Source organism: Aspergillus aculeatus (assembly GCF_001890905.1).
Source record: "Aspergillus aculeatus ATCC 16872 unplaced genomic scaffold ASPACscaffold_14, whole genome shotgun sequence".
Taxonomy (NCBI): domain Eukaryota; kingdom Fungi; phylum Ascomycota; class Eurotiomycetes; order Eurotiales; family Aspergillaceae; genus Aspergillus; species Aspergillus aculeatus.
The window spans coordinates 666,477-678,563 of NW_017962989.1; the positions used below are offsets into that span (position 1 = coordinate 666,477).

The window sequence follows — 12,087 nt, forward strand, 5'->3', positions numbered from 1 at the left end:
TACTGTAGATGCATGTGTTTGCAGTCTGCGCCAATGAGGCTCACCACCGGTGTGCATGCCATGCTCAGGGTTCCATATTCTTCAGCCTCCATGATCTTGCGAGCGGAAGGGAGGGGAAGTGGGCAAACAGGAACTAGCAGCATGCATGCTTCTTAAAGGCAGGAACAGTACCCCCACCACCTTACCATCATCTTTCTACCTCAAATTCAGTCGCTCCCTCCTCAGTTCAGTTGTACCCTCCTCACCACCTTCAACCCATAATCCAACTACTTCCACCACCTACCTCCACCATGAAACTCCCCACCCACCTCCTCCTCCCCCTCCTCCCCCTAACCACCGCAACCCCCCACCTCCCACCCCGCGACACTACCCCCTTCACCACGGGCCTAACCACCATCATCGCCGCCGCCACCGCCCTCGACGCCCAAATCCTGACCTACCCGGGCGGCGACGACATCTCCAACATCACCGCAGGCGCTGCGACGCTCATCAACGCCCTCCTGGCCGAGACCAAAACCATCCAACCGGACTTCCTGAACGCCACCGAGGCCACCGCCCTCCTACCACCCCTCGAGACCCTTGCCGCGCAGTTTTCCGTGGTGGTGGCCGGCTACATCGGCATCCACGCCGCGATCGCCGCCACCGCCGCCTCCAGCGATGGCGGCTGGTACATCTACTCCCAGCTGCAGGAGGAGCACACCGCCGCCCTGAGCTACACCGGCAGCGTGGTGGCGCGGATCCCGGCGGGTGCGATCAAAGATGCGGCGGCGGCGTGGGCGGGGAATATCACGGATGCGTTGCTGGATGGAAGGGATGCGTATAAGGATATTGCGGTGAGGCCGACGGGGTATTGATTGTGGTGGTTAGGGTGGTTATTGGGGGAATGGGGAATTTGGGACGGGAAGGGCCGGAAGAGGTGCTTTGGTGGTTCTGGTGAGAAGATGGGGCGTGGGATGGGTGAGTGGATTTTATTGCTTTTGCTGATTGGGAGTATGTTATGAACCTCCGCGGAGTAGAAGGAGTATCCGAGGTGGATGAAAAGATCGGAGTGCGGCGAGAGGTACCATTTGTCGGTCGATGTCTGTTCAGCCTCTATATTTTCTTATTCAGATGTGTAACCTCGATAACAGCAATACCAAAACAACCTCTATAATCACAAACGGTCTTAGCATCAGAGGGTGACTGCCCTGGACAGGCTGAAGCGGGTACAGCCGCAGAACCAGTGGGAACTACCTTATTCTATTCATCCCCACTCGGGGTGGACACCACAGGGCATGGTTCTACTCCGATTGGATTGACTTAGAACAATTGACAGTCATCTCTGTCTGCGCCAAGCAGACGCATGGCATGGTTGACAAGGAGTCAGATCTTTGGAGAGTTGGGGTTATTGTGTCGATGTTTATACTTCCCTGCACTCTATATGCTGACTACTCACCCTCCCTCCGAGTCGGAATGCGGGTGGAAATGATTCCGTGCTTCTAGGCGCTGCGATGCACCCGCCCTTTCATCAGGTGCAGTGACCAAAGACAAAGCCGACGACTGCATAGAAGCCGTGCCAACCACCACTATCCCCGATCTTGCAAAGGCTATCACCGAAAAGGAGCACGTTGACCTCACCGTATCTGGGATGACCTGTACCGGTTGCGAAACCAAGCTTCAGCGGACTCTGGGCACACTACTATCCGTTCAGAATCTCAAAACTAGTTGAATGCTCTCGCGAGCAGAGTTCGACCTCAATCTCAGTGTCCAGTCGCTCACCGAATTGCTTAAGCACCTGGAAAGGGCTACCGAATTTAAGTACGAAAGGATCACAGATCAAGGATCCCGCGCGGATATCATTGTTCCCGAAGCGTCGGAGTTTATCAAGCATGCATGGCCTCGTGGTGCTACTGAGATGACTGTCATTGATCTCTCCGGGGACGACGATGGCCCTGTCCGCTCAATTGCAGGGCAGCTCGGTATTGCCGCGCAGAACATCCGCTCCCGCTGCACCCCAGCCGACAAGCAAGCCTCCCTCCAAGCCCTGGCTGCCCCAACACATCTATCACCGCGCAAGCGAAATCAACCACCGACAGCCATATTCATCGGCGCGGCACAAACGACGCCGTGGCCCTGGCCACGGCCACAATTGGCGTCCACATGAATCAGGAAACCGGCAGCGAGGTCGCCAAATCCGCGGCGGACGTCGTGCTCATGCGTCCCAGCCTCCTCAGCGTGCTCCATGATCCGTATGAGTGGGAAGGCCGTGCGTCGGATCCAATTCAATTTCGGGTGGAGTTTCGTGTATAACCTGTTCGCCGTTCTGCTGGGTGCAGGGGCATTTGTCAATGCGCGGATCCCGCCGGAGTTTGCGGGGCTAGAAGAGCTGGTCAGCGTCTTGCCGGTTCTTGGTGTTGCTATGCTGTTGAGATGGGCTAGGGTTTAGATAGTTCTAGTATACAGGAAGGACTCTGTCCCACGAAATATCCGATGTTGAGACACAATCTTGCCGGTTAGGCAATCTTGGCGAGCCTAGTTTTTCGTTTCTATGAGTAACTACGTCTACGTACGTCTGACTCAGCACTTCCGAAGTCCCAGCCCAAAGAGCCCCAAAATCCACTAGACCATCTGACCGATAAGGTCACGAAGTCAGAGTGCAGATCCTTTCTTACGTCAGATTCTCATGCATACTTCGCGGTCTGACATGCATGATCCAATGTGTGTATAAAAGAAGCGGCTGGGGTAATCCGGCGATCAGATCCCGCAATCCTCCCGCATTAGCCGTGATTTTTCCGTGCGAAAGCCCAGCAAAACGCAGTTGATTCATTATGTACTGTGATGCGGCCACGATATATCACCCCACGGGCTCAACCAGAAAAGCAACAGGGGGAAACAAAAAAGCGATCCGTCCGAGAGTTCCCTTGGGAGCCACGCAAACGACCAAAAAGAAAAGTACGGAGGTGGACCTAGTTCCGCTCTACAGACCAGGAATTCCAGATAGTCATAGTCACCCCATTGCTTGTGATGGCGATTTCTGCTTGGTGGGGGTGGCTGCTACCGGGGTCGCGGAGATGGACGGAATACTAGGTACTTAGGAGGTGCTCGGTCTGAGATAGACGGGATCCCAATCGGGAGCCCTATCCCGATGAGGCAAGCAAGGCCGTATAGTGCCCGAGTGAGTGTGCCGGAAGCTGAGCCTCAGAAACTCGAGATCATCAGCTTAGCAAGCGAGCGAGCCGCATGGAACCCCCCCAGTCAATCACTGCGTTACACGTCACGCACCACACCCAGCTGCATGTCTGTGCTTAACCCTCAACCTATTACTGATTCTCATGCTATTCGCTGGAATAGATGTTTGCTATATTTGGTGGGGTGGTGTTTGAGGTGGTAGTACGAGTAATCCGAGTAGATCTAATATCCAGCTAATGACCTTAGACCTTAGATCTTATATCATAACCACTCCGTCGTCATGATATTCATCGGTTATGGTACAGTACCCGAGTCCAGGAAGTTGATTGCATTTGAATATGTTTAGGGAACAGTCCCCGCCAAATCTCTTCAAGAGTCCTCATCATAAGGAGGCAGATACCCCTCATTCTCGAACAGTTCCACCAGGTGATACCGTTTATGGGCAGTACACAGCATGATCCAGCCGTTGACGTAGTCCCGCACGGGCCTCACCAGTTTCTCCTTCCCCTCGAAAATCGCGTAGACATCCCCGATCACCTACACAAGACCATGAATATACAGCTTGTTAGTAGTGCTCCCTTCCACAAGAGCGCCATCCTAGCGAGTAAAAAAAAAGGGGGGGGGAAAGAAAACTCACCCGCGGAGCATACTCCACCAACCGCCTCAAAACCTCCAAATGCGACAGATCCTGCGCCTCGGCAAAATTCGCCACGAAATTCCCCTTCTCCTGGTGAACGACAAACTCCTTATAGTAAGAGAGGATGTCGTTCGTGAAGTCGGTGAACAGCACCAACCCCGGCACCGCGGGGACGTACTGGATCCGGTAGGTGTCCTCCGGGTAGAGGGCTTGGGGCCAGAGAAGCGAGACCAGAATCTCGGCGGCCCCGACCTTGGTGCGCAGGAACAGGGGCATCAGGCGGGTGGCGGACGAGAACCGGAAGTCCGACTGCGCCATGTCGTGCTCGAGGAGGCGGCCGTTGATGTAATCGAAGAGGGATTTGATGATGGTGGAGTGGCAGTAGGGCCCGTAGTAGCGAGCGAGGTAGCGGAGGTGCGCGTCCAAGTGGCGGAGGAGCGGGTGGGCTTGATCGGTGTTAAGGGTGAAGCTTTTGCATCCGGTTTTTGGGTTAGCTATGCTATGATTAGGGAGCAAAGGGGCTGGCTGGGGGACTTACTTCTGGCAGAAGTGCCGCAGCTCGGTCATGAACATGGGCGCCGCGTCGTCGACCAGGAACATGTACACGGCTTGGATTGCGCAGAGAACTTGGTTCTCGAAGGGGAGGGAAATGTAGGCTTGATGCGTGACGATGGTGGCCAGCTGGAGGAGCTGCTGGACGGCGGCGTCCAGCTTCGCCCCCAGATTCAGGCTCTTGAAGTAGGTCCACACCGCCGTCTCCAGTTCCTTGTCCCTGGCAAACGGGGTGTTCCGATCGAACTGTGCGGCTTCGAGAAAGTTCTTGATGAGCCCCTTGACGATATCGACTTCAGCCGGCGGCCGGTTGATGTCCAGACCGTGGTACCCAAGGGTACTCTCTTCTGCGGGACTGGACATGCTGACAATAGACTATGGAATTTTGCAAATGCCTTCGAGCCCGATCCTGATTTCTTTCGTGACCATTTACAAGTTGGATGAGAACGCAGGACACCCGGGCTTTATGGAAAAGCACCCATCATGGGATCTCCCAAATTTGCAATGTGACTCTCTTGGCCCAGAAGAAGTGGTGGAGGGATGGCACCTTTTTTTGCCTCGTCCGATAGCGGATACATGGCACTTAGTGCTTACGAGGGGATGCTATAAATGGCGTCGGATAAGCAATCAGTACGGGTGTCTCTTCTGAGATACGAATCCGCAGGAATTGATACCATGACTCGCCTTACCTCAGATCTCAGGACAGATGTTATGGTGGATCCAAATTGAGTGCAGTTCGAGCGCGAATGCTACTGCTAGAAAGACCTCTATCTCATCTGCTGGTTTTCTGTATTTGAACATGTTAATACCTTAGTCTGGGCTATTGCAAAGTCTGGCGTTGCTTGCCTTTGGTATCTAGCAAGCGGGGTTACTGTCTATATAGATACAAAATAGGTATTTCATGTAAAAATGGCCACATTCATTTTTCAATTCCTTTGTTGTTAGCTATGCACTCGTATTACAAATTTAGTCCACTAGCCTAGTAGTCTGTGCCGAAAATAGAAGCCGACGAAGTGGAAACCGAACTCGGCGAAGTGGTCTTCCAATACAAGCTTTGGGGAAACCACAAGGCTCAGCCACTGTCTTACAGTGCATGATGCCCTCGCGCCAGGGCATGACAGCGTGACACGGGATCTGCGTGCCCTAATGCTTATTGATTGCGAAGCGCGTAAGCGCTAAGCTATACGAGGAGATATCTGCTGATTGGTCAGGGTTTGAGGAAAAGGAGCAAGACAGAAGAAAAGCTGACGTTCCGTGAAGAGTTTTGCTCGGCTTGCCCCCCTCGCCAGCAGAAGGATGGGCGGGGGGAGCAAAAGACCGCCGTATATCTGCGCCAAGAAAGACTTCAATTGATTCAGTGTTTGCTGGTTACGCGGGAAGATTTCGGTCAGCGGCACAGTTTTGGAGTATACAAATACAAACCTCACAACATCGCTTCTTGCTAAAAGCAAGCCCGATAAAATACGTGAGCTAGTGCTTGACGCAAAGGGACGGATTGAAAGGCTGACCGGCCGGGATTTGGAGTAGTGCTACTGCCTAATGAGCGACCAAAGATTCTTGTTTGTAAACAGTGAGAAACGTTAAGTTGAATACTCGGACTTTCGAATTCGTCTGTTCTTCCAGCACACTTCCAGGGAAGTCTTCAGCAACCATAGGATCTGGTCCTCAAAGGCCTCCATGTGCAAAGGATCTCACGATATTTCATCGCTCTCCATGGCCCTTTGGAAAAGCATGGTGACGACCCCACCAAAGCTTTCACCACGTTCTAAGAAACTCCTAGATGTAGGAGGCCACTCACTCGCGTCATGCAACACCATTTCCACGTTTGGCTTTTCCGGAATCATATGTCTGCGGAGACAGTTAGCGATATGGTCGCAGAGGTTCATGACCCCATACCTCATAGACTTATTACTCTTTAGATCATTCTGCACACGGTGCGGCAGGAAGCCGGGAAAGGTGCTATTGTTTTCTCTACCCTCAATGTCTTCACGAAGGAAATTTGACCATATGTCAGCCTGACATTCCAAGGCGAAACACATCCGCGGACTCAGGAACCCTGAGATGCATTGCCCACAGGTACATCCGTATTTGAAGCGCTGCCAAACGACGTCGGTCACTTCCGTGCCGCCATTGAGAAACTTTAGGCAGTCAACCGCAGCGTCGTTGAACACAGCGAACTGGTCTGAAATATCTTCGGTCAATGCATTAAAGCGACGTGTTGTCCTACTTTCCTCGAGGCTTGTCAGCAGAGCATCCAATGGAGTCTCGCCGTGGGCGTTGCGCTGATGAAGGAGCACTTTAGCTCTTCTCAAAATCCACTAGACACTATTAGGTTTGACGTTGGTTGCAGCAAGGTGCAAAACAGTATTTCCATTTGTATCCGTTGATGTCCATCGCGGGTCATCCCCCGCAGCATCGGCCCAGATGTGGCTAAGAAAGTGCACGAAGTCGTTGTCACTGCTGCACTCCAGGGCAGGTTTAATCTTGTGCTCCAGCTCGGTGTCTAGGATGCTTGAAGACAGTGCTGGAATCTCATAGTCGCTTTCAGCAGCTAGATGATGACATGGGTGTTCTGGGTCCGAGGCGAGCCCAAACCACGAAGAAGAGCCGATTCGTCGAAACCCCAAAGATCGCCAGAAAGGATTTCGATATATCCATAGCAGCCAATTCTGACGATTCCTTGTTGTGCACCTCTTCCCCGCGAGGCTCGCAGAGCACTTCGCTGCGCAGCATACCAGGGTGCACGATAGTAACAAAACCTAAAGTTTTGTCCGTGACTTTTTCCAGCATGACTCTCACAAGCATGCTTTCCTTTCCGAGGCGGCGATATTGCCCATCGATTCTCAGGGACTCGATTAAAAATATGTCTCCGTCGTCTAGCTCAGCGTTCCAAATACCAGAGCCCTTCTTGACCGGATGGCTCTTGGACTCGGGCTTCAAACGGCCGTATCTGTCCGCAAAGATCAAACGAGAGAGAGCAAGTTGCTCCGGTTGGCTGTTTCATGGCGAACCAAAACTTGTCGCGGATCTTTTCACGTTTGATCAGTTTGCCATCACAATAGCCAACCGGTGTCTTGTTTGAGTCGCTATCATCTTGGTTGAATATGAGCCCATCAATCTGCTCTAGCCACTCAGATTCGGCAAATATATCATCCGCGGAGGAGTGGCTGGCGAAAGACATGTCATCTGGGCTACCGTCGGCCATTTTGTCGGTACGGAACAAGATACTTCTCAAGTCTAGCGAGGGGCCCATATTGACTCCCACTCTGGCTTCTGGAAGAATGTGCGGGGCCATGATAGCTACAATTGCATATTTCTCTCTACACTTGATATGCTAAAATCTTCACAGATAACTCCCAATCAGCTCGTCGGTCTTGTTCCAAATAGTATCAGAAGCATCATTCCTCTCCAGATCTCCCAAAAGCTCACCAAGCTGCAAAGTTTCCATCTTGTTGCCAACACAGAAGAGAGACCCGTTCGTCATTCCGTCGACGGTGAGCCCTTGCTCCTGCCCTTCTGTCAGGGGCACACCTTTTCCACCATACTGAGAGCTCGTCATCACATACAAAGACCGTGCTCCAGCCTCCTCGGGAGTGGATCGAGTGATATCCGAGGTGACCTTGGGACCTCCTGCTGCTTTATCTTCAGTCCATTGATCACCCCAGCTTTTCTTGAAAATCTCAGTCGAGACTAGACCTGGATGATGGTGAATGAAGGTAATGTTGCTGTTCTCTGGTCGCTCTGCCAGTCGTTTGAGGCTCACAGAGGTCATGGTGGCACTGTGGTTGGCATAGCTCTGGACGCTGAAATGGTCTGGTTGCTTTAGCTCCAGATCGTCAATGTGCAAGTCGGCGGTCTCAACGCCCGTGCCGAGAATGTTAACGATTCTGGGAGAGTACTGATCGGCGCCAGGCTTGAGCGCTGCTCGCAGAAGAGGGAGTAGGCGCCGAATGAAGATCTGACGACTATAATATCCCACGGCCATTGCAAGTCCCAATCCTTCCAACGTTTCTGAAAGCGGGAGTTGTTAGTACTGGAGTGGACTGTATCCTTTCGACTGCGATATGCGACATACCTTGTCGCCCAGTGAATGGCAAAAAGCCAGCAGAAAGGAACAGCATATCGACATGTTTCTCACGACGAAGGATCACATCCGTGAGCCGCCTCGTCTCGGCCAAGAGAGAGATCTGACCCTCCAGGAAGATCAACTCTGCGGCCTTATTGGAAGCACGCAGCTCGCTCAGCACTGGCTTGAATTCTTCTTCATTTCGGCCGACAATATAGGCCTTGAGAGGGAAACCCTTGTTGACATACTGCGTCAAAGTTGCGCGACCAATGCCCGCAGTCGCACCAACAAACACAGCAACCTGGGGAAGAGTGGCTCCGCTAAGTTGAGCATTGGAGGCCCTCAGCGTAGCAAGCGAAGTCATGGCGAGTTGGGGGTGGTAAGTTGGAGTAATTTAGTATATTTGAAATGATGAGGTCCAAGGAGTAAGTATCATGAACCTCGCAGACGGTCCGAATTATATACCAGTCGTGTACAGAGTGTTGAGAGTAAGTACAAATGTGTATTACAAACCATATATCAGGTTCTTCACGCCATGACAAATTCATGATCAAATTAGCTACAGTCTAAGTGATCGGAAAGCCGTGACAACTTGAATTGCCAGCACCGTTCACTACTCGAGATTTAGATAATTAGTAATGCGTATCTTAAGACTCCTGCGTCCGAAGGTATGGTTGGTCACTCGGACCGGACGGACGGACGGACGGACGGACGGAAACCAGCGACTCCCGTAGTGCGCCACCATTCATGCTCAGTCCTTTTCACTCTCCGACCAGCATTCCGATCCGACGAGAAGCAGCAGCATCTTTACATCCGGATTCATAACGTCTAATACTATGGCGCCTAATGCTATGCTAGCTGAGCGCCCAGCGGTACGTGTGTTAATACAGGGTCCGCACTTGAGCCAATGTGGGGACGCAAACTAATGTACAGATATAGTGCGACTTTTGTCATTCAAGAAAGGTTCGTTAAGGACAATATGCGACGGTCTAAAAGGCCGTGGTCTCGCAAGGGGTTTTTTTTTAAGCTGCCCGCTCCTGTGTGTGTTGAGTGTTGACACAGAACTTTCCCAGATCAAATGTGATCGCCAGTTATCCTGTGCCAATTGCATCGAGGCCCAGGTAGACTGTCGCAGGGATCGGCCCAGGAAAAGTAGACGCTCGAAAGGAGCTCGGTACGATGTACAAATATCCTTGGTAGTCGAACTACGCTCACGTCGTGAAGTGTAATCTCCTTGTCTGAAAGGCTTGCTGCACTCGAGTCCACAGTCGCCGGTCTTCCGCCTCAAGACAGGCCGACTCGTCACGCGGTACCACATGATTTACCAGAGCAGGAGACTCTCACGAACGACACTGGTAGCGTTTCTAACTCTGGGCATCAGAATAATGAATGCCTTGAGAGGCGATCGCCAATTTCACTGGAACCCAACGTCAGAGATGGCTTAACTCAGCAAGCCTCAGAGGGTACTCGATTCCTGCAATGCGAGCTGGAGTCATATCCCTTTCTTGGAACAAGCAAATCGATCGTGATGAAAGAGGCGATTGACTTTGTCAGTCGGCTCTCTAGTACCTCAAACACACACTTTGCGACCGATGGTTTTGGCTCATCTGCAGTCAGTGTGGATCTAGAGTCAAAGGGGTTCCCGCCAGAGCTGTTATATATGATGACCATGAGTGAGTCTGTGGATACGAGATAGTGGTTGATGTCGCTGATCGATCTCTTCAGACGGTGAGTCGAATACTTTGAGACAGTCATTTTGGCCTGATCACGTTTCTTCTCAGACCTTAGAAAGAATGTGTCTGTCCCTCGTCGAAGGGAAAGAGGACCAGCACAAGCTTACTTGCTACCGTGTCTGCGTCTACATGAAAGCCTCCGCGCTGCTTTGCCGACTACCCAAGAACGACCGGAGTGTACCACTTCGAAGGCATCTTAAACAGAGCAAACAGCAATATGAACACGAAGTACACAAAGCTCTGTCTGAGATAGACTATCTTGCGCCACCCAGTTTAGTTCTCTTACAAGCATTCCTGTCGGGTGTATGTTGAACCTGATGTTCACCCGTTTGACTAAAGCGACGTTCATACTGATTTGGTCACTACCAGGCACTGTTCATGCAGAACCAAGGTGATATGTCCCGAAGCTGGACATTGGCAGCTTTCGCATCTCGCACTTTGGTGTCTCTCAATTATCACCTGATTGACTCTATCACGCTCAATAATGAAACACAGCGGGACATATATGGGTCGTTGTATACGTGTTACTATCTCGACAAAATGCTCAGTGTGCTCCTCCTCAGACCACCGTCACTTCCAAAACTGAAGATCAAGCCGACAGACTTGGTTTATTTGGATAGCCAGCTTCCACTCAGCGCCATTGTCAAGACCATGGTTGAGTTTGCGCAGATCCAGGAAGGTGTCCTCGATATACTCAACCACACCAGTAAGAACGATCAAGTCGCAGCTATTGATCAGCTGCTACGGGGCATGCGTGAAATCAATGCATTGATCAACAAGGTGAGCGATCCTTTTATTCAGTCAATCGAGACGAAGCAACAGATATTGATGTCGCGTTCTGTCAGCATCGAGTTCTGCCACCCTTCCGAGAAACGACTTATGAATGGGCTGCCCTAGAGTTTGGGTATTATGCACTACTGGCTAGTGTGTTGCATTTGAAACAACGCGTTGTCCAAGATCGATCAATGCGGGAAGATTGCCTGCGGGCTTCCCGACAAGCACTGATACACCTGGTAAAAATCCAGGACGAACTTTACATGAATGCAAACTTCCTCGACGAGTATCCATACTCCCTCACGTGGTCAGTTCGGGCTTGTAATATGATGGAAGGATTTATTTCTAACTTTCTTCAGGACACTACTGTTCTACCCACTCAATGCATTCTTTGTCGTTTTCTGCAATGTTGTATCTTCCGCGAACCCGGACGACTATGCATTGATGGAAGCAGTCACCAAAGGGATCGTGCGCTTTGTCGAGATCCACCCTGCCATTGCTGAGATACATAAGCTTTTCTCGGCTTTCCTGGGGATGGTCGGGCCTCTGATCCATAGTCAGCCTCGTACCCCACGTTCTCAACCCATCCCGGATGCTGCTGCAATATTAGGAAATGAACCTGCAATTCCAACCGGCATGGCAACTCAATATAACCCAGGCCCCATCGGCTCAAATATTCTCCAAGAAAGTCGCATTGGTTTACCGGACCAAGGTATTGTCACTCAAGATGGACTGGTTGCTCCGGACGAAGAACTCTTGTGGGAATTAATAGATTCGCAACCATGGTTGGGCTGGATGAGATCGGATGGCTTGACAGTTGACAGGGAATCCCACTACTAATTGGAATGGATGTTATATTCATTTTTCATATATCATAATTTGAAAAAGCTTGTCTCAGTCGTCATTGAAGGCAAAAGAGACAAAGAGACGGACGGACGGACGGAGGCGTCATTGTTCCGGACTCGGGAGCAGTAAAGTTCAGGGTCCGTTCCGTAATCAACTCCACCACTTGGAGTTGGACACTTGCTCGGTCTTGACAGAGCGCGAGCACGAATTGAGACAATGTCCTCATTATTAATCAAAGCAATATATAATCGATAGGAGGTACGCTCTAATCTCATAGCAAATAGAAAACACTCAGCTGATCACCCCACTGA

The 12,087-nt window shown here is 51.3% G+C and overlaps 6 protein-coding genes across 6 annotated transcripts; 3 read left to right on the top strand and 3 right to left on the bottom strand.

Moving 5' to 3' along the window:
* Window positions 1-11: 11 nt before the first annotated feature.
* ASPACDRAFT_1890471 (uncharacterized protein) lies at window positions 12-1,142 on the top strand. The gene has a single exon (XM_020198580.1). It carries the CDS (start codon window positions 146-148, stop codon window positions 821-823), a length of 678 nt encoding a protein of 225 aa, XP_020053581.1. The 5' UTR covers window positions 12-145; the 3' UTR covers window positions 824-1,142.
* A 163-nt stretch (window positions 1,143-1,305) lies between these two features.
* Window positions 1,306-2,425, top strand: ASPACDRAFT_1858696 (uncharacterized protein; the record flags this gene model as incomplete). The annotated part of the gene is made up of 3 exons (XM_020197633.1): window positions 1,306-1,958; window positions 2,057-2,245; window positions 2,316-2,425. Exons 1-3 carry the CDS (start codon window positions 1,709-1,711, stop codon window positions 2,423-2,425), a joined length of 549 nt encoding a protein of 182 aa, XP_020053582.1. The 5' UTR covers window positions 1,306-1,708.
* A 1,112-nt stretch (window positions 2,426-3,537) lies between these two features.
* On the bottom strand, window positions 3,538-4,720 carry ASPACDRAFT_62922 (uncharacterized protein; the record flags this gene model as incomplete). Its single annotated transcript, XM_020203837.1, has 3 exons — window positions 3,538-3,705; window positions 3,806-4,274; window positions 4,344-4,720. 3 exons carry the CDS (start codon window positions 4,718-4,720, stop codon window positions 3,538-3,540), a joined length of 1,014 nt encoding a protein of 337 aa, XP_020053583.1.
* A 1,328-nt stretch (window positions 4,721-6,048) lies between these two features.
* On the bottom strand, window positions 6,049-7,562 carry ASPACDRAFT_46098 (uncharacterized protein; the record flags this gene model as incomplete). Its single annotated transcript, XM_020201736.1, has 5 exons — window positions 6,049-6,205; window positions 6,254-6,639; window positions 6,697-6,888; window positions 6,953-7,307; window positions 7,375-7,562. 5 exons carry the CDS (start codon window positions 7,560-7,562, stop codon window positions 6,049-6,051), a joined length of 1,278 nt encoding a protein of 425 aa, XP_020053584.1.
* Window positions 7,563-7,647: 85 nt separating this feature from the next.
* Window positions 7,648-8,787, bottom strand: ASPACDRAFT_1858697 (uncharacterized protein; the record flags this gene model as incomplete). Its single annotated transcript, XM_020197634.1, has 2 exons — window positions 7,648-8,368; window positions 8,433-8,787. The coding sequence occupies 2 exons, from the start codon at window positions 8,785-8,787 to the stop codon at window positions 7,701-7,703; spliced, it is 1,023 nt and encodes a 340-aa protein (XP_020053585.1). The 3' UTR covers window positions 7,648-7,700.
* An 872-nt stretch (window positions 8,788-9,659) lies between these two features.
* ASPACDRAFT_1890473 (fungal specific transcription factor domain-containing protein) lies at window positions 9,660-11,982 on the top strand. The gene is made up of 5 exons (XM_020198581.1): window positions 9,660-10,096; window positions 10,149-10,459; window positions 10,526-10,936; window positions 11,002-11,237; window positions 11,290-11,982. The coding sequence occupies exons 1-5, from the start codon at window positions 9,952-9,954 to the stop codon at window positions 11,768-11,770; spliced, it is 1,584 nt and encodes a 527-aa protein (XP_020053586.1). The 5' UTR covers window positions 9,660-9,951; the 3' UTR covers window positions 11,771-11,982.
* The last annotated feature ends 105 nt before the right edge of the window (window positions 11,983-12,087 follow it).